At 42.0% G+C, this 24,268-nt stretch overlaps 1 protein-coding gene across 1 annotated transcript; it reads right to left on the reverse strand.

The window, feature by feature from the left end:
• Positions 1-19,051: 19,051 nt before the first annotated feature.
• On the reverse strand, positions 19,052-23,906 carry pnn (pinin, desmosome associated protein). The gene is made up of 9 exons (XM_028981677.1): positions 23,750-23,906; positions 23,179-23,250; positions 23,034-23,102; positions 21,910-21,985; positions 21,732-21,826; positions 21,310-21,385; positions 21,019-21,174; positions 20,797-20,935; positions 19,052-20,685 (listed from the first exon to the last, which is right to left on the reverse strand). Exons 1-9 carry the CDS (start codon positions 23,860-23,862, stop codon positions 19,454-19,456), a joined length of 2,028 nt encoding a protein of 675 aa, XP_028837510.1. The 5' UTR covers positions 23,863-23,906; the 3' UTR covers positions 19,052-19,453.
• Between the last annotated feature and the right edge of the window lie 362 nt (positions 23,907-24,268).

Raw genomic sequence — 24,268 nt, forward strand, 5'->3', positions numbered from 1 at the left:
ATATCCCGCATGTTAGATATGTAAATCAGATAAATATGTTCCTGCATATACACCACACATTTTCACCAGTGTAACCAAGGAGATGATTTATGAAATAAAGGATTCACTGTCTGTGGATTTATTCTGAGTGATGGAAGAGCTATACGGTTTTCCCTGTGCTATCTGAATGCTTTTACATAAGGTAAAACATAATTAATTAGTGCTACACTCATGCATCATCCCCAACCTCTGCTTTGGTTGCACCTATTAATGCTAAAGCAACACTGCATTTTTAGGGGGAAAATAAAATGGAAATAAGATGGAAGAACTACAGCGACCTCTGGAGAACAAAAGCAGTACTGGGGTAGATGTGTCATACAGACATATTAGTGCATGAATTATGTAGTGCAAGGCAAGCTAGTGAAATCCAAGGAAAGAAAGCGAGAGAAAAGAATCTGCCTCCTTAATAATCACTGGAGTTATCTTCATTCTTAGGGCTGCTGTTATGAAGTCAATATTACCAGCAAGCATGATCCATAATCCATTTCGTAATGTGCACATTTAGAATTCACAAGTATATTTTGCATCATGTGTTGTCTTGACATTTTTGTGTGATAATAGAATTTGCTACATGCTCAGGAGTACAAAGCACTATTATGTAAAATAATATGCTGATCTTTGAGCACTGATGACTCCAGGTCGCAGTGGCCCCTATACATCTCAGAACCATCTCCTTACAATTTTCAAATATACCATGATAAAAGCTCCAAAAAGTGCAGAAAACAGATACCTGATTTCAAGTGTCTCAGAGTAAAAGATTAACTTCCTACCACTCACCTGTCCTCCTCCATCAACACTCAGAGAGTAACAAGGTTCAGAATGATGATATAAACAAATATTCAATCTGCTGGAGAAAATAGGTCAAGGTAGATTTTTTTGAATAGCCAGAGAGTGTGCTGACAGGACTTGTACTGCCAGCCTGAAATGAAGTCTGGATGATAAATGCTGAACCATGATGTAATATAGATATACATTTTGTAACCGCATGAAAGAGTCACAATCTGTCAACAGTAAACTGCTTGCCACTCTGGGGGAGAAAAATCAAGATGTCACCAAAGCTAGGGGAGCTGCAGAACATGAACAGCAGACATTTTAACGGGAATTGTCAACATGCAGTGTTCTACAGAGTGGAAGACTCCAAACACAGACAATTTCAGATAAGCCCCATTGCCAGATTAAAGGGAAGATCTGCTGTTTTTCTGGTTAGGGTTCAACTTGTTTTGCTTAATGAGGTCAATGACCTCATTATGGTCATTTGATGATTCAACATAATTCAATATTTGTTAAATGCGGGACATGCCCTACCCAAGTGTAAAGTAAGATAGTTTGGACTAACATTTACAGGGCTTGTAAATGTTACAAGACCTAGACTACATAGCTGAGGGCTATGCCCCTGTCATAATTGTCTTATTCATTAAGAAGGAAGACAGGATTTGTCGTGGTCTCTGATGGTCTCTGAAATCAGTATATGGACATCTGCTGTCAAGCGATGCCTAGAGAGTCTCGACTGAACTATCCTTTGCACTGATACATTATATTGTTCCATCAATGGCATGATGGGAATCAAAAAATGATTATTGTTCATCAAAATAAGATAATCAGTCACAACAATGTCTTGTTGTTAATTTGCTTACTTCTAAAAAAAGCTTGTATTTCTTTGCATTCAGTTTAGTTTTTTTCCTGTTTTCATTTATTTTGTCTTTAAATCAGCTCCTCAAGTTGTTTCCACTGTGACCAACAGCCAAAAAATTGTCTTTTTGTTTTTGTCAAAAAAGGCTATAGCCATCTTCTACAATATCTCTCACACTGCAGTCTTTTTCACATGCCAGACACACACACACACACAAACAAAAGGATCCAGAGAAGTAGCCCCAAAGACCTTGACACATCTGTTGTAATATTCATCCCCTGGAGAGCCATGGCCGTTCACAGTGCAGCCACACAGGAGTTTGAGCGATGGCAGGCCAATGAAATTAAACCATTTCCCACCACAATATTTCTATCCCATAGCCTTCACTGCCACAATTCTGCCATGTTCTGGCCTTCTACAAAACATACAGTGACAAAAATACACAAGTAAAAAAAAAAAACCTTCCCCTCCTGGACCAAAACAGATACAAAGGCCATATAGCTGTCGCGACAATCCCATGAATTAGCCCAGATTTTCCTTCCACTGATCTTCCACTGAGACTACATCAGTGTTGTATTGTCACAGTCTAGGGGTAATATGCATGTGTGAACATGTGTGCCCATGTAAGCAGTAGCTCATTCTAGAGTAGGTTGCAGATTTTGAAAAGCAAACTTTTTAAAAAGCCAATTTAAATGGGGTTAGAGTAGATTGCCACAGCAAATGACATGTTCCTATACTCATTATAGCCACATCAGACACATGAAAGTTTCTCACACTGCTTGCTTAATTACCCATTCTAATTAATGTCTCCTTTACTTAGATGACATACTGAGCAGAATGACACTAGAATAACAGGTCTGTGCTAGTGCAGAACATCCTAATATTTCATTACCTCTTTCATGCCTTGACACCGAGCAAGGGTCAATACCTCGGTGCATAGTTGAATCATTAACAATTAAAATTTTGCACAACCTGTGAAACAGTTACTTTGATTGAACTCAACAAGTCCCATGCTAGTCTTATACTAATGCCCAAAAACTCTCTGATGTCTTATTAGCTGTCCTTGCTCACTATCCTACACAGGTTTCTGTATGTGAAAGAAGTCAAAGAATTTCCTCATCCTCCTGTTATCATTATTTCTGATACTCATCGGCACTTAAATTTACTTTTCTTGCCTCTTCACAGAATCATACAGCAAATTGACTGTTAATGCAGGCAGTAAATCCATTATGAGACACAGCCTTTTTTAAATCTTAAAACAGAGTGGCTCTCCTCTTCTGAGATTCTGTGGTAGAGTGCACTCATGCCGCAGTATGAATTGATTTCTTCAAACGGGCCTCTCACACTAAACCTATTTTTCACCCAGATAAAGCACCTTAATGGATGAGTGGTGCAGTTGACCTGATTATAATTGTACACACAGTGCTGGAAGATGTCTGCTGCAAACTTGTCGCTGTACAGAAATGATGTTTGATGCATGGAGACACAATGGCTCTATGGACCTTCATAGTGTAAGTAAATAGGAAGGGTTGTTTTTTTTACTGGCAGACAAGAGGCAGAGGACTGTGACCTATAAAGAGAAAAGGCAATATATTGCATTTCTGTGAGCCACAATGTACCCACCAGACCAAAGTTCTTGCACATGCTGTGTTTTTAAAATAACATCAAAGGTTGGACAAACTAGTGCATGAAATAAAATATACACAAGATCACAAAGTATACTACAATATGTCTGTCTTCTGCCCACACATGCACAAAGAGTCCTTACATCTCAATCGTGAGTCCGAGAGCGTTTCCACTAGAACAGGAATGAAATAGGGAACACATAATGAGACAACGGCGCATAGCTGAACAAGATATATATTAGCAGCTGAATTCTCACCCCACCGCACCATTTACAAATCTCTTTTATTCTTCACTCTTCCTATCCTGTTCTGTCTTTCAATGCAACATGTGCCATAATCCAATGAGCACTTTTACAGTGCTACTCTTCTGGCACTGAGCAATACGTACAATGAATAATGCAGCACTGCTATTAATCAAGCTGCAGACAGCTTCAACATGCAGTTCTACACAGAATAGTCAGGATCACAGATTTTTAGGTTGAATTGCTTATTCAGTTGGCTGGCGCTTTATCAGAAGTAATAATATGTAATCAAGTCTCACACTGAGAATTCATTTCCCAATCTGAATAATTAGCAGTGTTGATATATAGCACATTTTAGGTGCATAATGATAAAAAAAAAATTAGGGCAAAGGTTTATACTCTATTAACCTAGAACAAAACATTGTATAGTTTACATCTTGGTTCTTTATGTTACTTGTGGGAAAAAAAATTATTAATAATTCAGTTCATCTAAATTTCTAAAGCTTTCTCTGTCCCTTCAGAATATTATATTATAAAGCAATAGATAGGGGTATGGGCTTAACTTTTTCTTTTATCTTTCAACACATTCTCACCTTTCATCTCTTCATCAGCTTAGTTTCTTCCCCATCCCTTTGTCCTTGAGTATTCACCCCTTCACACATTAGAAACTAATTTCCAATTTCATTCTGTCCAAGTGACTGTTCAGTGACATTTCCAACCAATTTCTCTTTATTCACATTTTTATTCACATGGCTAAAACACAAACCTTTATCATAAATGACATAAAATGTGAATTAAATAATCTGTATCACTGGATTTTTAAGGCAAGTTGATTCAACTTTGTGAGTTAGGAGGAGTCTTCCTGTACTGCATAATTTTGATATTTCAATACGAAAAAATCAATTTAAAAGAAGAATAAATAACCTTTACTTGTCCCCAGCAGCAAGGCAATCTCTGCTTCACACCTGCAGGCCTAGAGGCAACAGTGACTGACCCCTGCTGTGGTCGTCTCTTGCATATCCCAGCCCCTGAAGTGCTGGACTCCATTCTGCCAACTACCGTGCCTTTTTTCACTCACACCCATAGCCAGGTGCTAAAATAGCCTACTGATAAGGGCAAGAATGGGGCAGGGCCCAACCAGCTGGGTGATTGGGAAGCGTGAATAAGCACAGCTAGCTGCAGCTAGCTCACAACAGCACTGTTTGAACACATGTATGGCATCTCCAGCTGTATTCTGTGTTTGACACAAATGGGGCTCCCCTTGTTGTGATATACTGCTTTGACAAACCCTTTCATAAGTCTCACTTGGCAGCTTGCAGTTGTTTGTTGGAAAAGTCTCAGTGTGGTTTATCAGTTGTACCATCAGCAGGCATCTGCTCTTTGCTTTTTTGAGAGGGTTTTCAGCTTTTTTTCACTTGCTCTCAGTTGGGAGAACAAAAATGAGTTCTGTGTAGAGAACCATTCAAATGTGTCCAAACTTTGATAAGCATTCTCTGCTTCTGATTCCAAAATGATGAAACCCCAATAAACATTTTGTTTCTTTTTTCCTCCTCCAAAAAATTTTCCTCCTTTCTTTTGTCAGTGTATCATGCAGAGAAGTTTTGCACAGTTGAATACTGACCTTGGATAAACACAGCTTTTTCCAAGTGTAGTCTGAGAGTTTAGTAATCATGGTGATGGAGGTTAAGTTAAGGAGCATATGGGGAAAGAGGACTCGCATTATGACATTTATTGGACCAATCACCTAACCTCCTGTTACAGAGATAAAAGGAGCTACAGTTTAGAGAATTGAGGTCAATCAATAGTGCAACCACAGCCCAGCAAGAGGATTTCAATCTTTCATAATATATTAATAGCCATACACTGCCAGTGCACTGGAGGGTTCATTACAGCTAGCAAAGATACACATTAGTATAGACCATACTTTACTTCTTACTTTCAAAAAGGGTCCAAATTCTAATTGAGACCAGTCATTGAGGCCACACTTTTACAGACTATAGTGTCACAAAGTACAGACCCAGCATCTGTTCTATACTGCACACCAAAAAGTTTGATCAATAAAGCTGCCAGGGGTTTAAAGAAAAACTCATAGCATTGCTTATGACATGCAGGGTTGCTGAGCTGTATTATCACATTTCATTTCATTATCAGATTAGTTTAACAAGTGAGATTAGGACTGAATCTGTAAAACCATGTATTACATGTCACTGACTCTGAATGACTATATATGAAGGTGAGCCTGCAAGTGGATACAGCAGTGACAATGGTCCCAAAAGGCAACCAGTAGAGCTTTCAGACTGGTTTATTTGCTCCTTTCTCAGGAACTCTGGCGAGTCAGCATCAAACTGCAGACTTGTGTTAAGAAATCCTAATGTCTCTAGCGATCTGTTATCTCTTCTTCACAACACAGCATAAATTATTTCTCAGTACATGCTACAGTCCCAGTGAATATTACATTATTCTCTGTAAGAGCACTCATACACTCAATAGCACTGATTGCCTCATTACAATGGAAAATGGGTGGGGTATCAGGAAGATGATTTGTGGAACAAGTATAAGATTAGAGGAAGTTCAGCAATACCAAATTGTGAGAGTTTATGACTGGGTCTTTTGTCATAGGTATGCAGCGTTTAGTTTCTTAGACACTTAGCACATTCTTAAGATTGTTGTAAACTAAGAGTTGGACTAGAGTTGACTAGAGTTGGATAGCAGTTGGATAATGTGGCTTGCAACACTGCAAAAACTGTTTAGGATTGGTTTGAGGAACTCAACAAAGAGAGATTTGCCCCAAATCTAAATTTGATTTGTGGGTTGCACTGAAACAATCCATGGGTGCCCGACCTTGCAAACTCTGAGGTTTAAAGGATATGCTGTTTAAAAAAAGTCCACGATTTGATGATTATTGCTCTTTTGGTGATGTGGTGGGGGGTTCTTCTTGATATATGTAATTCATGTTAAATGTAGTGTGTGTGTGTGTAGTGTGCGGATCAGTGGGAGATGCTTCATGTCATAATTTCATATCAGTGGCTTTCATTAAACAAGCTCAATGAATTTGAAAACACATGGTCGAGCAAATAAGGTTCAGTTTCAGCAGACAACCACAACATCTGTACCCAAAATGTTGTGAATAATGAATTCTGCAATAATTTTCATTCCATTCCATTAATGGTACATGTTAGCAGTCTGATCCTGCTCCTCCTCTGTGATGTTAGAAAGTTCGAATGTGCTTTTAGAAATTAATCAAAACTCCCTACCAATTATGTGTAAGACCTTGGTTTTATCACAGTTTACAACAGGACTTCAGGGCAAACATGCTCAGCTAGCTCCTGTCATTCTTCATGTAGTCATGAGTACATTCTCAAAATTCAAACAAACTTTTATATGCATATTTTATGGCCAACAGCTGCCTGGAGGGAAATGCAACGCAAACATCTATCCCCTCAATTCGAGACAGAATTATTTGGAACAAGCTTTTTCAGTACTGTATTTAAGATGGGCGCAGATGCGGTAGCATGCACGCTCTAACAGGCACTGTGGGGGCCTACTCTGCAGCTGTTCACATAAATTATGCATCCTGAGTGCAAGGACTGGAAATTCGAAGAGACAGATGGCTTTCACATCACCCAGTGATGGCAAACCAAAAGAGCAAAACAGACCAAGGGCTTTATTTTCTGCCACAATGATGTAAAGTGATTGCACATAAATGTGCAGATTCACACCTGCAATCACACAGGCTTTTGTGAACTGTGTAGATTCTACATATATTTATAGTTGTCATGTTGAGGCTAATGAATCTAACTTTACCATCACCAATTCCCCTATTAAAGCCTTATAGCTTTGTTTCCTCTCAAACAAACATGACCTTCTTGCTGCTGAAGAGTTCAGGGCTGGCTAACTGCAGTTACCCCTGCACCTGCAGTTAATGAGGACTATCCCTTTCTCTCTACCTGAAAGCTTCCCTCAGGAGGGGCTCATAGCTGGGCCTCTCTGCAGGTTTGTTACTGAAGCTCCATGTTAAAGGGCAGCTCTCAAACTAGCCAGCAGAGCACAAAGACCTCCAACCACAACCTGTTCCTTCAAAATCAACTCATGTCTTAACCTTCCCAACAACTCTTCCAGGGTTCAGCCAAGAACACCTACAAATTACAGCCCCTCTCCACCTGAAGGTGTCCCCACAGGTATCCCGGCATCCTCATTGCTCAGTCAGTGATGCGGAAGAGAGAGAGCCCACTGCACAGGAACCTCAGTTTGATGAATGGTCCAACAGCTGCAACATGTACTTCAGGGAACACAGGTTAACAACCAAGCACCTTAACAAGACTTTTTTTTTATCCCAATATAAAAGAAATATCAGTGAACCAAAGCATTTCAGTTTCAGAGGGGACAAGAGGTAGCGTATCAACATTAATACAGCACATGGAACACATTATAAAAAAAGCATACTCTGAAATGCCACACATAATCTGAAATGCCCATTTGGTGTATTTCTAACAATGTAGACTGGGGAAGGAAGCACATTCTGGGGAAGGAAGCACATTCTGAAAACAATGATTCATTTAAACAATAAAGAAACACGGCACGATGTCCAAAAACAGGGGAAATAAAGGGGGAAATCCAAAACTAGCCCACAGACATGTGGCGATTGCCAGAACAAAAACAGTTGCCAGGTCCACACAGAAGGTCAAGTTCATGAAAGAATGTCGCCGCTGCCGACGGGCGGTTGAATAGCACCTTTTAACTCCTGTCTTGATTGGGCACAGTTGATTTCTCCAGCTGCAGCCAATCCTGACAGAGCCCCCCCTCCAAGGGCCATGTCCTGGGAGCCCCAGAAGTACCATCAGTGGAGGAGGCGGGGTGGGTGGCGAGAACCACATGGCTCCTGCACTGCTGTGTCCTCCTACTGGTGGACCAGGACCCTCTGGCTGACCGCATGGTGGCCTCGGTCCCTCCAACCTGCACAAAGAAACAAACTGGGCCGACCCTTCCGGGTGCATGGGGACCCTGTCTCCGCACGTCCCCTTTGACACTTCCTGCATCGTTCCCTGCCCTGTGCCGGGAGGCAGTCCCGAACCCTCCAGCAACCACATACGGCATCCCTGTCTGGTGCCATCTGGACACATGCAGCCCCTCTCGCTGCACGTCCCTGCTAACAGAGCTACCAGCTTCCCCCCCTGCACCATGCAGGGAGGCGGTCCCGGACCCTCCGGTGACCATTCACTCCACCATAGGCTGGTGCATTCTGAGAACCTGCAACCCCTCTCGCTGAATGTCCGTGCTGGTAGTGCGTCCATCTTCTCTCCCTGCACCGCACAGGGAGGTGGTCCCGGACCCTGCAGTGACCGTTCACTGCACCCAAGCCTGGTGCATTCTGGGAACATGCAGCCCCTCTCGCTGCATGTCCCTGCTGGCAGAGCAACCAGCTTCACTCCATGCACCACGCATTCTGGGTGCATGCAGACCCTCCCGCTGCACATCCCTGGTGCCAGTGTAAGGGATTCGCCAGACCATCCAGCCAGCCCCTTCTGCGTCCATTGGGAAAGGAAGAGGGCCCTCTTCCTGCCTTTCCCAGCTGGGTCCATGCCTTCCAGTGGGCTCTGTGGGCACCCACCCTCCCCTCAGGAGGAGCCCTCAACCCAAACTGCACCCCCCCAAAAAAAATTTGGGGGAGCACCCCCCTTGCTGGACTTGGGGTACTTTGGGGCTCGTCCACCTCGTCCTGGACCAGCACAGTCAGGTCAGGAACTTCCTCCCTGGCATTCAGCTCTGCTGCTGGATCGCCATCTGCTGGACACAAAGAAGGGAAGTGGAGGTGACATATGGACACAAGAGACCTATACACAGAGAGAGACAGACAGAAGAGAGGGTCATCTGGTTCCCTCTCTCGACTCTCTGGGACCTCCTCAGGGGACAAAGCCAGGATCACGGGAGGCGCGACCCTCTCACCACCTGCCAGTGCTGAGTTTTCTTGCACAGGCTCCTGACTGGCGCTGGGTGTGGTGGTGGGGCAGGGTTCGATCACTGGCTCAGGCTCTGGCTGATCGAACTCTGCCCTCAGTCTATCCAGGAAGTCCGGAATACCCATCTTGTCTTCCTCTCCCTGTTGCAAAAAGGCTGCGCCCCAGCCCCATGCTGACCGAGTCGTGTGAGAATGATGGTGATCTTGTCGGCATCTTAGAGGGAGGGAAGAGCAGAAAAGTACACGCCACAGGATGTTAAAAAAGACTGGCATGTACCTGCGGCTCCAGAGAAGGGTCCCGGGACCATGGGTATGTCCTACCCGGGGCTGGGCGCGTTGCTGGAGATGGTGTGTGTGACGTGGAGGGTGGTGGCTGTTCTCTCCAGCAGGCGGGGGTGCGCTGGTGCTGCACTGCCGTTCAGCAGGGGAACGTCCAGGCAGAGGAAAGGCGTGACCAAAACCGGAGAGGCGGATTCCTCACGAGGCACTCCCTGTTGCTGGCTGACTACTTCAGGTCACCTTCTTCTTCCTGCTTACCCCCACGTCACCGTCTTCCTCCTCATGGTCCTCACATCACTGGATGTGACGTGGGTCCCCATGGACCTCGTGGCGATTGTGGACAGGCGCGATGGGTGGGGCCACCGATGGCCCAACTCGCATCATTGTTGCTCTCGTCGGGTCCATGTCTCCCTCGTCTTCAGCGCACCCCCAGAAGTCACGTGGGTTGTCACAGACCTCACGACAACCACGGACGAGCGTTCTCGTTGTTGTCCTTGTCCTCCCACCGGTAGTCCCGTGGGTCGTCCACCCTACTGACATCCCGGATCCAGGGCACGATCAGCTCCCAAGAGCAGTATGGGATCCCAGAATGGGATCTCCCACAGTGAAAATCAATCCCTGTCATTAAGGTGATGACAGACAGTGATAGACATACTAGCAGGAAGACTGCATCCATTGCACAATCAGAAACAAAAATGTAAAGCCTTCGGCTGTGCAGCTAATATAGCCAGACTTCTATTTGTGTTTTCAAACTATCTGCTATCTGAGGTGGAGCAGAGACACTGGACACTTTCAAAGTAAAGCGAAGTGAAGTGATTGTCACATGTGATACACAGCAGCACAGCACACGATGCACACAGTGAAATTTGTCCTCTGCATTTAACCCATCACCCTGAGTGAGCAGTGGGCAGCCATGAAAGGCGCCCAGGGAGCAGTGTGTGGGGACGATGCTTTGCTCAGTGGCACCTCAGTGGCACCTTGACGGATCGGGATTCGAACCGGCAACCTTCTGATTACAGGGCCGCTTCCTTAATCGCTAGGCCACCACTAAGGCTAAGGCTGAGCATAATAAATGTCTTCCATTACATTCTGAAAAAAATTATCTACAGTAAACAATTACATGACAAAAGGTTCTCTAATTAATTATTCTTAGATTTTTATTGAAACAATTGAATACTTTTGTACAATTAATAAACAATATTTGGTTATTATTTAGCTCAAAACCATTTCAGGGTAGAGTGAGTGTGTAATAGGTGTCAGAATAGGTTTGTATTAAATAGTTCATTAAACAAATAATTGTTTTAAATTGAAGACCATGTTAGAAGATACTTAACAGTGTGGACTAGTCCACTTTGATGATATTGGTCCACTGAGCATGTAACACTACTTAATGGTAATTAATGGTGAGCATCACTCCCAATGCCATCTTCTATGGTACTCTACATAGCTCTATTATGAGACTACTTTTAGTTTCTCTGTACAAACTTCCATTTGGTCAATAAAGAACAGAGTCATTTTATATAATTGTGACACATGGGCAATCATCATCTTCTACATCATACACCATCCTACTGGTCAGTAGGTATGAAATATAACCCTGCATTTTCCCCTCTAGTATCCTAAGGCACTGTTCTGTGTCCTTAATGAAAGGTACATATAATGCTATAAAATTTGCATATTCTTACTCCAACCCGTAGTGCTCTTACTTTATCATTGCTTCAGTTTTATTTTGTTTTTTATATATACTTTATTAATCCTGAAGGAAATTGCTTCTCTGAATTTAACCCATCACCCTTGGTGAGCAGTGGGCAGCCATAACAGGCGCTCGGGGACCAGTGTGTGGGGACGGTTCTTTGCTCAACCTGACTTTGTACAACATACCACTACCACTTTGCTAAAATGTTTGAATTGATGCTACAAACTTAACAAAACTATGTGAGAGATCACATAGTTCTACCCATGATCCAGTTACTGGTGTTGTTGCTAAGCAACATCATACAGACAGAGCAAATTACCACATCAAATTGTGACCATGGACCAATAAGGCAGAAAGATATGTGCAGAAAAGCAAAGTGCTGGAAGTGAATGGACATGAATATTTTTCATTGTTTTCAGGACACACAAGTACTGAAAGAAAACGTGAAGAATAGTGCTCAGGAGAAGAGAAAAAATGGAAACAACAGGGGCATGCAGCCGATCACAGCAGGAAACCAAACGAGAAAACGAGAAAGAGAGAGAACTGGTGACTCAGACTGTTACAGACGCTGTATTATTTAACAAAGAGAAGGAAGGATTCAACCTTCTGATCCACCTCTCTGCCAGGCAACAACATTTCCTTTGTGACATTTTTCATCAATATTCAAAAACAGCTGTTTAGGTTTGGGATATAAATATTTTTTAATCCTAAAGCCATTGAATTCAGAATTCACATTTTTTGCAAGATACACATTTGTAGAGAAGGAACTTCTCTACATCTACATCTGGCCTGTGCCAGATCTTGTTTAGTAACAGTGACTGATTACAGCTGTCAGTCACTCCGTGAGCCCCTCTGCTCCTTCTACCATAATGGCCCAGGCTCTCAAGAGAGAGCAATTGCGCAAAACAGCACATCAAACGCTTGTGGGACATAATGAGCCAGTGGGATCTGTGATAGTCAGCCAGACAACTTAAACAGGTTGCACACCTAATAGTGGTCTGAGTCATTCTATTTCTCTCTAACACACATGAACACACACACATTTTGTTTACATTTGTTTCCTGAACAAAGCCTCTGAATCAACATTAAATCACAGCTAGTGCCCATTTCTGACACAGGGATTTTTCACCTTGTTACAAGCTAGTAATTAAAGCAGGCTGGCACTGGCAGCCCAAGGGCCCCCGGCTGTGCCTCTAATGGCTGCCAGAGAACAAGTGGAGGCAGAGAGTGGAACAACTAACATGATTACAGGACACAATGCAGCCTTAACACAAGGAGCAGCAAGGAGCAGGCTTTTTACAAAAACAGGGCTAGACTACATGCATATGAGTAAGTGGGGCAGAATTATAGTGGTAGCACATTTTGGGTCATCCATGACTGTGGCATGTTTACAGGAGCTGTTTTTCAGGGGTTTGACACATACAAGGAGCTGATGAACCCACAATGTGACACTTAGTAAAGCCCAGATTTTTATAAACTACTGACTCAAACTGCTTCTCACAGTAGAAGGCCAAACAAAAGGACAAATTGGCAGATGGAAGAGAGAGGTCATTACAGATGTGCAGGAGAGACCCACTCACAGGAGTTGCATCAAGCTGTTCTTACTGCTCCTCCAAACCCCAATAAAAAAGGGAGACCATTAACGCCTCTACAGCAGGAAAACTAACAAAGAAAGGAGTCAAAAATGAACATGGGAAAGAGGTAGACAGAATCAGCTTTAACTAATGCTCCACTGTGGTGTGTGATTTATAACCTTAGCAGTGGGAGATCGGTTTCCATAGCAACCAGCTTTATCTCTTTGATAGGTGCAGACTGACTGGAAACCGAATGCACAGAAATAGAAAGAGGGGGAGAGAAGTGGAGGGAGGAAGAGGGACTCACCTGAGGCTCAGAGGTGTTTAAAAATAGAACAGGTGGAATAGGCGGCCATATACAGAGCTTTTCATATTTGGTTTAAAAAAAAAAAAAAAAAAAAGCAATCACATGATTTACCAAAAGTTTATAATTTTTTTAGTAATTCCAAAAAAAGTAATTAATCATAAAATGTTAAACTTTAGTAAAAGGTTCTCATAAAATCAAAGCAATCCAATTTTTGGTTGTTTAATATCACACTCTAAAAATGATTAAAAAGCCAACCCTGTGTTCAGATAAAATATTCTTGTAAATAAATAACTTATCAAGAAAAAAATATTGTTGACAAAAATAAACTTTTTATTTTTAACAAAATCATCCAGATTTCCAGACAATCGTTTCAGATCACCAGCCAGCTTTTCATAATTCAAGGGATTGAGATGGCAGAAGCATGATTTACGTGGTCAGTTTATTTTGGACATATGCATTGAATCATTGTCCTTTTGGAACATCCAACTATGACACAGATAAAATTCCAATAATCCTTTACTTTAATTTCTAATGGTGTAATGGTAGTTTTGGAGATTTGTTAACTCCAGCAATTTACTTTTTCTTGTCATTTATCATTATTTTATATGGCCTCTATTACCTGCCTGGACCCTCATACCATTTTTTTTTTATTATGGTTGCTATTCCCTTTTTTAAATGCAACAGAAATAGCAGAGTAGTCAGTAGCAGTTTTTAAAATCTTTCCCTGACTATTGATCAACTTATTTTGTTTCTTTGTTTCTCTAATGAATTGAAATGTGTGACAATAATTGCTGCATAAGTGCTTAAAAACTATATGAGAGATTCAAACAGTTTGTTTTGACTGAAGAAATATTATTACTATTATGACTACCATTAGGGGTCTGTGGTTTACTCTGCCCCACCCTGGGTGAGTTCCCGGACTGCACCCAATGTCCCATGATGGGCTCTGGCCACTGTGAACCTTCTTTAAAATCAGGAGTTTAGTGTTGGGAATGAGTGAGTGAGTTTAAAAAGGAGTACCAAAAGTGAAGAGATTGTCATTGTGAAACACAACAAAATGTGGTCTCTGTATTTAAACCATCACCCTAAGTGAGCAGTGGGCAGCCATGAAAGGTGCCCGGGGAGCAGTGTGTGGGGATGGTACTTTGCTCGGTGGCACATGATTCAAACCAGCAACCTTCTGATTATGGGTCTGTTTTCTTTACCTGCTAGGTATATAGTGTTTGTTCACTCACACTCCCACAAACCTTAAACAGTCAATCTCTTTTCTGTGTTCACTGTAAATTACATAACTCTCCATTGTGCTCATTTAACATACCTTTGTAGAAAGCTCCAGACCCTAAAATGTTTACACACGTATCCAGCAGACCATAATTCCCATTTTCCAACAACAATGTAACTCAGCATGCTTACACCATGATAACATTACAAAAATTGTAGGAAATATTTTATCCTACCTCATTTTTTAAATTGCATTGTACTAGTGCAGTTATTCCGTCGACACACTGTAGGTTTTGATATATTCACACAATTCTAATCTTACATGCAGTATACTACAGCAATGCTATGCCAATGCTTTTAATAGATGAGAAAATGACATCTAAATGAAAGCTAATACATATTCAAAAAGCATAGAAACTATTTTATGTATACACCACATTTACAGTTCCAGAAAATGTCTGAAAGGGCAAATCTTAAATATGTCTTATCATTCGGTTGGTTTCCCAAAGCAGAGAAGCAAGTTAACAATGATCAAGGCTAGGGAAATGGATACTGGACTACCTCACCAAGAAACCACAGTATGTGAGAACTCAGGGCTGTGTGTCAAACAGGGTGGTCTGCAGTAAGAAGCCCCACAGGGAACGGCACCGTTCTGGCACTGTGAGACTTCACTCACAACTCCACCAACTGACGACTCTGCAATAGTTGATCTCATAATGAATGGGGACAGCACTACAGAGAACTGACCCAAGACTTTGTGGACTGGTGCCATCAGAACTACCTCCAGATCAACACTGGAAAAAACAAGGAACTGGTGGTAGACTTCCACAGGCACAAAATTCCTCTGCAACCACTGAACATCCAGAGCGAGAGGTACCTTGGTGTTCATCAGAAGACTAAACTGGACTGGACTCACAACTCTGATGCTCTCTAAAGAAAATGGCAGAGCTGGGCTTTTGGAGTGAAGATCCATTTACGGTGGAGTCTGCTGGGAATAGAAAGAGACTGAACAGGCTGATCCGGAGGGCCAGCTGTCTTCTAAGATGCCCTCTGCACATAGTGGAGGTGGTGAGTGACAGGATAATGGTCGATATATATATGAGATCTCAATATACACACACACACACAGATATTTCCAGATACATTTTTGTAGTTATACTGTTGGAATTGTCTTTATTTTTGCTTGTACTGTGACAATGTGAAATAAAACCTCCAAAACAGAAATATTCAAGACAGATTCCCCAAGACAACATTTTGTTGTGTCATTCTCCCTACTATAGTATGTTTTTAATTGCTGCACAAAGCTTCCATCTCTGTGTAATGTTTGTATCCACAGAAAATATTAATTGTGTGTGTGTGTGTGTGTGTGTGTGTGTGTGTTCTGAAGACATGGAGAGAACAATAGGATGGGATTCATGCTGAGAATAGAGAAGTAGACAGGTTAAGAGATGATACTAGCAATGAGAGGGGTAATGTTACCTATCTTCTGTTCTTACACACTTTAGCAAAATTACAAGAACAATATATAACCCCATGTGAACACCTGCAACACTATTTATGACTTTCATATGCATTCCAGACATAGGCTCATTACCACTGGGCTGGGTCCAGAGGAAAAGGCTTTGAAGTAAAAGTGACCATGAAAGCAATTGCTCTGTTACGTTGAGCCTGATGGCCAGTTGCCTGGCTGGCCAGCCCAGTTCAGTTGGATGCAGTCACAAAGAGAATAGTTAATGTACTTAAATCTCACTGAGCAATCCAAGAGTGCCGCTCATCATCGGTTTTATATGTGAAACCTTCTAGGTTTGGTGTTTAAAGCCATTTAGTACACCTCTAGTGCCTGCAATCCCATATTATGCTTGATGTAGTAAAGAAAATGCATACATAATGAAATAGCTTAACTAGTACTGTAATTCCTAAGGAACCTATTTTAGACAGATGCAATGAGGAAGAACATGGAATCAGCTGCTCTCCTGTGCTGTATCCACAAAACCTTTTAGATAAGCCTTGGTGGAACATGAAACACTGTCCCTTTAAGGCATAAATAGTAGAAAAGCCACATTGAACGTCCTTACATAAAATGTATAGCCCGATTGGGCTTTCCAATGAATGCATCTTTAATTAAGCAAGGGAGGTGCATATGGTTTGGTTTTAAACAATAGCAATAGCACTACCACTTAGTGAGACTTCACTCACAACTCCACCAACTGACAACAAGCACTACAGAGAACTGACCCAAGACTTTGTGGACTGGTGCCATCAGAACTACCTCCAGATCAACACTGGAAAAACCAAGGAACTGGTGGTAGACTTCCACAGACACAAAATTCCTCTGCAACCACTGAACATCAAGAGCGAGAGGTAGCACTACCACTAGCTATATGTTTGGTCTGATTAAAACTGAATGGCACGAAACACACACATCACTCACAAAAAAGGCCCAAGTCTTAAATGCTCAACAACAAAACATTAAGCAGCTGCTGCTAAAGAACTAGATCTCACAAATGCTATGACCAAATAAATAAATAATGTCAGTTTTCATCACTAAGCTCATTTTACTGACCACTTTTAAAAGAAAGGAAACCATTTGCCAGGCATCTGGTTTAGTCAGCAGAAAGTGTATATTAATATTGATTTTGCAAGTACTTGTGACCACTTGGCTGCAAGGCTGTTGTCTGTCAGCTAAGTGAAAAGTGAGCCTGTTTTCTTTCTGACAGCCATGGCTAAGATAACGTGAGCAGAAAAATAGAAACTGGATCAATTAAAGCTACCCACAGCTTTATTTAATACATGTGAGGTCAGCTGAGGTTTACCAATTAACACTTAGATCACGTGGTCCAGCAACTGAAATCCAGAATTACAACTATCCCTAATGCAGTACTTCCAATACCAGCATATGTACCCAAAAAAAAAAAAAAAAAAAGAAGTGGAAGCTGCAATCAATAGAACGAAGTTACTGAGTGCAGGAGGAAGAGTCTCATTAAAGAGACTCACACTGAGGCTTTCGGACAGGGAACAATGACAAACAGAATGATATAAGAGCCACTTGAGAGTACCATAAAGCCAGGGCTAAACTGATCATTCATTTTAGGTTTCTTACCTCAAGAATTTTAATTTTGTTCATATGAATATAAGAAGGTCTTCGTCTTCCTCTTCAGTTCTTCTTCTCTTTCACACATACCCCCAGGGCCTGTGAGGGTAAGCTTCTCATCCCCCTGTAAACATGGTCCTGTTTACCCAGCAGTTTTCATCAGACCAGGATCAATAGAAGGCCTTCGTCATCTGGTCTCATCAGACAAACGCCGCTAATGAGGCAAAGAACAGCTGAGTGTTCACTTTCAGCCCACTGCACCCAACTTGGGGGGAGAATTATTACTTCACACTACCCAACACCGTATTTTTAAAAAAAGAACACACTTGATGAATAGAAACCTGACTGATTTGAACAATTTACATGAAAATCAACATACCAGTGCTCTACATGCATCGAAGATAGTAGTGATAGTGTCTGAACACATGACTGTTTACTACAAGTGTGTTATATGTTCACCTCAAAATTATTCAATGTATTCACTTAATCACAGCATCTATTCTAGAATTCTAGAAGTCAAAAGATACAAAGAGCAATACTACCACCAACTGGTTAGCCCCTACAACTGCTGGATTGGCAAATGAATATGTATTTCAGATGAAATTACACCAAACAGAAGACTCAATCTGTAAATTATTTGGGAAGCTAGATAAACCAGACTCTGGGAGTACATGATCTATGGAAAGGCCGTTTTTCATGATGTCCTCTAAAAAAATTCTATGATAAATATCTAAAAAATCATGGACCTCTGTGACATAAAAAAAAAAACAAAAAACAAAAAATACCTTTTTGAACATTTGCTAAACTTATGTCATGTTTTTAAAGTATTGTGTTCAACGTATGTTTAAATAAAAGACATCTACATAAATGGCAATACCCATTTAGCTATCCATGGGAGTAACAAGATTTTTTATTTATTAATTTCTAATTTAAATGCACGTTTTTTTTTTTTTTTTTTTTTTTAAATAGAAAAAAATATAATCTGAAATGTGTCTAACTAGCAAACACCACATATAAAAGCTTTACACATAAATCACCTGGAAGCCATAATGTGATTGTGACCTAGGCCTCAGGATTATAAGGTGGTAGAAGCCTAGTGGGTAACACACTCATCTATGAACCAGAAGACCCAGGTTCAAATCCAGTTCAACTACCATTGTGTCCCTGAGCAAGAGCCACTCCGCAGAATTGCTCCGGGGGGGACGGGGTCCATGTAACTACTGATTGTAATTCGCTCTGGATAAGGGCATCTGATAAATGTTGTAAATGTAAATGCTAAAAGACAAGAGAGAAAATCAGTTCGACCAGGTGACTAAGCCAGTACCTTCCATATTTATTAAGACACCGCGGGGGAAGTGTTAAATAAATAAAATCAAACACTACAAATGACACAGGGTCACCATTAACGGTTTTATTTTGATATACAAAAACCGTTTGTGAGTTCTTGTTTCAATGAGAGGCCACATACACCGTCTCTGACCATTCAACTTTGTGAGGATTTTTTTTTTTTTTAATACTAAAACGCTAAACACTTACACAATTTCACAACTCAAAATGAGCAATTACTCTACAACTGCACAGAGGCAAATTAATGAATGTACCTGCTCTGTTTATTTAGCACTGAAGTAATTTAGGAATCTTAAGACATCTGAAAAATTACACATGAAAGATTGGTACTGCTGCTGATGAGCCCACATTTAAAAATTCCACTTGAAGCTTGAAGACCTTTTGACTCCCTTATGTAGACACTGTCCCCAGACAAGATTAGGTCTCCATCCCACACCAGAATCATCTCAACGCCTTTTATCTTTACGTTCTGAATTACGATCTCGCTCACTGTGAGAGTGCCTCTTCCCAGAGCGGCCACCCTCAGAGCTGGCCCCCTTTCGGTCAGCCTTAGAACTCTTGTCCTTGGAGACTTTTCCATCACGGCCACTGCTGCCTTTAGATCGTCGCTCTGCTGCGGCACTACCCTTCTTCCTCTCACGCTCTGAAGAGCGCCTCCTCCGCTTCCTATCCCGTGCATGGCCATCCCGTCCTCTGCTGCGGCTCCGGCTAGAGGAAGTGGAGGAGCTGGATGAGCTACCACTCGAGCTGCTTCGGCTGCTGGAGCCACTCGATGAGGAGCTACTCCCACTAGAGGAAGGGGAGCTGCTGCTGGATGAAGACGAACTGCTGCTCCCACTCCGAGTCCTCTTGTCTCTCACTTTGGCCCGCCCCCTGGCCTCCTCTTGGCCTTCAGAGCAGAGCTCTTTTGGGGGTTCTTCAACCAGCGTTTGTGGGGCAGTTAAAAGCTCCTGGGTCAACTGCTCAAGCTGGTCCGGCATAGAGGCTAAAATGGGTGTGGTGTCTTCCTCTGCACCCAGCAGGAACGCCATTGGAGTTGTGACAGAAACAGTCTCAAAACTCTGAATAGTGACTCTGGGCACCGAGGGCTCAAGACTTGACTCATCAGCAGACTGGAGGCTTTCCACAACATCTCTGGACTTGGATGGCTCCTGGTGAGACTCGCTAAGTCTAACTAAACCTCCCTGCTCATTAACAAACTCAGCATTGTGCGACACATCTTTGGAATGCACGTCCTTCTCATCTCCCTGACCTCTAAGCTGCTGCTGCTGATCCTCATCCTTGATCTGCCCGACTTCTATGACCTGCATCTGATCATCTACATCCCTGTCCTCTACATCTTCCTCATCCTTAGCAAGCTCCTGATTCTGAGGTCCTGAATCCTGCTCTGCCTTAAAGTCATTCATATGCTCAAACTTTTCACTAACCTCCCTCTCTTCGCTTTCCTCTTCATCTTCCTCCCCCTCATCATCATCCTGCATCTCCACAACACGATTACCTGTCACTTCCTCTACCTGAGCCGTCGGCTTACCCTCCTCTGGCTCTTCGTTCTTCAGCTCGATGGCCTGGCCTGGCTGCTCCTGTTCCCTGTCTGCAGCCCTGTGGGACTGTCTCCTGGGCCGAGCCTCCATCTTGTTGAGCTGCTCAGCAAAAGCTTCACGCCTTTCTTCAAAGAGTGCTATCAGAGTTGCAAGGGAGAAAAAAATAAAAAATAAAAAAAAATTTTTTACACACAGCCAAATCCCACATTGCAGCCTATCCACTATTCACAAAAAGCCAAAAACCTCACCATTCATTTTTTTCTGAGACTCATCCCAGAGCTTCTGTGTAGCGGAGCACATTTTACCAGGCAGGTAGAAGATGGGGGGCTTTGTCTTTGTTTGAATGAATTTCACAATCTTAGCATTGTGCACATTCCACTCTTCTTGCTGGAAAAAGAAAAAAATTCATTTCTTTGTTTCATTTCAGGTTAAAAATGGTAGCAACACAATCAATTCCAAGACAAACTTACTAATTGGGCAAGCTCCACTTTCTGTTCCAGAAGCCTCAGTTCGGTCTGTTTAGCCCGTCTCTCCTCAAAGAGTTCTCGCCTCTCACTCTCCACTTTCTTCCGCTCTTGCTCTGCCTGCACCTCTAGTTTCTGCTCAATCTCTTGACGCCTTTTTTGCTAAAGTTGTGAAAAGCATTGTTTGCTATTATTCATGGAATTTCATTCGAACTCATGGAGTTCCTTTTACAGCAGTTCAGTGACAAGCTTGGAACAAACACACTACCACAACCAGTCACCACTAATGAGTAATACCTTTTCAGTGGACACAGTGGATTCCTGCTTGAATTTCTGTAAAGTGCCCATCAACAGGCCAAACATGCGTCGATTCCTGTACAGAAGGAAATATAATGCAGTCTGATAAATGCTGTAAATTAAATATGACTTAATTGGTTAAGATCTGTTAAATATGTTTCTGAATTACATTTACCAGATGCCCTTATCCAGAGCGACTTACAAATCAGCAGTTACAGGGACAGTCCCCCTGGAGCAACTTAGGGTTAAGTGTCTTGCTCAGGGACACAATGGTAGTAAGTGGGGTTTAAACCTGGGTCTTCTGGTTCATAGTGTTACCCACTAGGCTACTACCACCCTGAATGAACTGGAACATGCTATAAACTAATATTTTCTGGTAACATTTATCATTCCAACCATTAGAGTCAGACTGGTCCACTCACCTTTGTTTCCCTCGCTCATCCATTGTCTGATCCTGGATCAGATCTCGACGTGTGCGCTCTTTGGAGGTAGCAACAACTGATGACTGCAACGCTGGCTATAAGATTAGAAGCAAAAGATTCTTAAGCATGAATATTTATTTATTTATTTGTTTATATTCTTAAGGCGAGGCAAGATTACTTTTTTGACGTCGTCATCATCCTCAGCGTCGCTGTCATGGCGTGAATCCCTCCTTGCTCTCTGATCTCCAGCAAGCCTAGAGGACCCATAAAACTATAGTTCACACAGCATAGACTGCATTGTACACAGTAAAAGAAACAGTTAAAGGACATGTTTTATTATTAGTAAATCAGTTTAATATATATTTGTATATAATGAGTGCAGTAAAAAAAAAAAAAAAAAAAAAGCATGTCACAGGTCTAAGTGATTTAATGTTGCAGACAACATTGAACATCAGCACCACCTTCTGGCAAAGGTAAGGAAAAAAAAAAAAAAAAAGGTCATGGTCAGTGACACAAACTAAGAAGCAGTCCGAACTAAATCTAATACAACCTGACCGTATAAAGATGATTGGTTTAGTCTGTATGTGTGTCCTTTAAAACATGGTGGAAACACCAGGGGAGTGGTGGCCTAGAATCTAAATAAGTGGACCCATAACAGAAAGGTTGCCGTTCGAATCTCAAGTCGCCGAGGTGCCAATGAGCAGTGCACACACACTGCTCCCTGCCTTCCATGCATGCCCACTGCTCACTAAAGTGAAAGTCATTGCGATACACTGCACCACATGTTGCACACAATATAACGAGTCCTCTGCTTTTAACCAATGACCCTTAGTAAGCAGCGGGCAGCCATGAAAGCCAGAGGACGGTGTTCTGGTAACTCAGTGGCACCTTGGCAGATCAGAATTCGAACAGACAACCTTCTGATTATGGAGCCCAGCAGTTCTGGCTCCACACAGCTAAATAAAGAGTAACTCCAAGGTGTCCAGCAAATCAAAAATAATCCTTCTCATAAGGCCTTTTTGTCTTGACCCCTGCAAATAGTCATGAATGGTAAACAACCAATAGATGACCTCTACAACAAGTGCTTAACTGAACATGAGACATGAAATAGTCTTTAGTCGGTAAAATAAAAGCCTGAGACGCGGCTGTGACAAAACTATGGCTTCTCTTTTGAGTCATAAAATGGTTGGATTAAGTCACAGATTCAAGCCCCACCTCTGGTTTATGCATCTAATTTTATTATTATGTTTATGTTGCAAGACCATTAAGGGAGAATGATACTCTTAATCTATGATCACTTACCGCAGCAGAGCTCCTTCAATGTCGCGTTGTTTAGCTGGAGGTCCTCCCCCAGAGTCAGAGAGCCCACGCCTACATACAAGAAAATGGCTGTTTGAACGCTTCACATTATTATTGAAGTATTACTACTACACGCAGGACATCTTACCTCAACAAATTAATGCCTCGCCCCCTACCTCCACCAGGGCCTGGGATGGTCAGCCGTCTTGTTTGGCCAGGTCTAATGGAGAAATATTTAGAGTCAAATCCTCGCACCGAACACCCAAAGGTAACCGGAAGCGCGAAGTATCGATACTTTCGAGTATCGTCTTCTGAAAGTGCCAACAATGTTAGCTGATTGACCCTAAAAAGGTTTGCTCCAGTACAAATATCGTCTGATAATGGATTATTAAAAACTCACATCTGCACTATGGAATGATAGAGCCCTGCCAGCACCATGGTGCAAACTAGGGTTACCTAAACTGGTTTACGTACAAAATCATGGCGTAACGTTAACATTAAGCAAATTACCATGCCTTAAACTTACATTTAGTTAATATAAAGTCCACATGTTCTCTGGGTTTGTAAGATGGAAAACGTAACAAAGCGGAGTTTAGAAATAAACTGAGATGAGTTAAGGCCGCAAACATATGAGATAGCTCGTTAGCCTAAAGGACGCTAATAGATAAAAGCTAACCGCAGAAAATAAAAATGAAAGTATTTTACAAACAATGCCTCACCTTAATTCGTTCGGATCCCTACCGATCAATTTTCGAATGTTTTCGTCCACATTTTTTAAGCTTTCCTTCGCTTTTTCGAGCTGGTCTTGCAAAGTTCGCACAGCCACCGCCATCTCAGCGTTTGGAGAGCACGCGCCCTTCGTCTCGACGCAAAGACTTCTGGGGATCCTCGGAGGACGTTGCGTCACTTTAAGCGACGCAAGCGTGGCCCAATAAGGCAAGGCTTTTTCTTCAGCGACCAATACAATTGCTGCGAGTTGTAACTGCTACCGGATTTTGGACCGGAAACCCGATTTGGAATGCGCATGCCAAATTAAATTCCAGATAAAACATGTGTTTTGATACTTGATACTGGCAAAATCATATTTTATTTATGTGTTATGTATAATATGATTATGCTGGTTTTATTTACAATCTGTGGCTGATGCTAAAATATCAACAGAAACCAGTGAAATATCAGACAAATTCTTCAAGTATCCATTATTTTTATCCATTATTTTTTTGTACTTTTTATGTACT

The sequence above is a fragment of the Denticeps clupeoides genome, chromosome 1, assembly GCF_900700375.1.
Source record: "Denticeps clupeoides chromosome 1, fDenClu1.1, whole genome shotgun sequence".
NCBI lineage: Eukaryota > Metazoa > Chordata > Actinopteri > Clupeiformes > Denticipitidae > Denticeps > Denticeps clupeoides.

Excerpts from the sequence above, each read along its gene's own strand:
- pnn (XM_028981677.1), bottom strand. The coding sequence starts at position 23,862 with ATGGCGGTGGCTGTGCGAACTTTGCAAGACCAGCTCGAAAAAGCGAAG. Across the intron at positions 21,827-21,909 it reads ATGATGACGACGTCAAAAAA|CCAGCGTTGCAGTCATCAGT; the intron begins GTAATCTTGCCT and ends CTAATCTTATAG. Across the intron at positions 20,686-20,796 it reads GTCTCAGAAAAAAATGAATG|CACTCTTTGAAGAAAGGCGT; the intron begins GTGAGGTTTTTG and ends CAACTCTGATAG.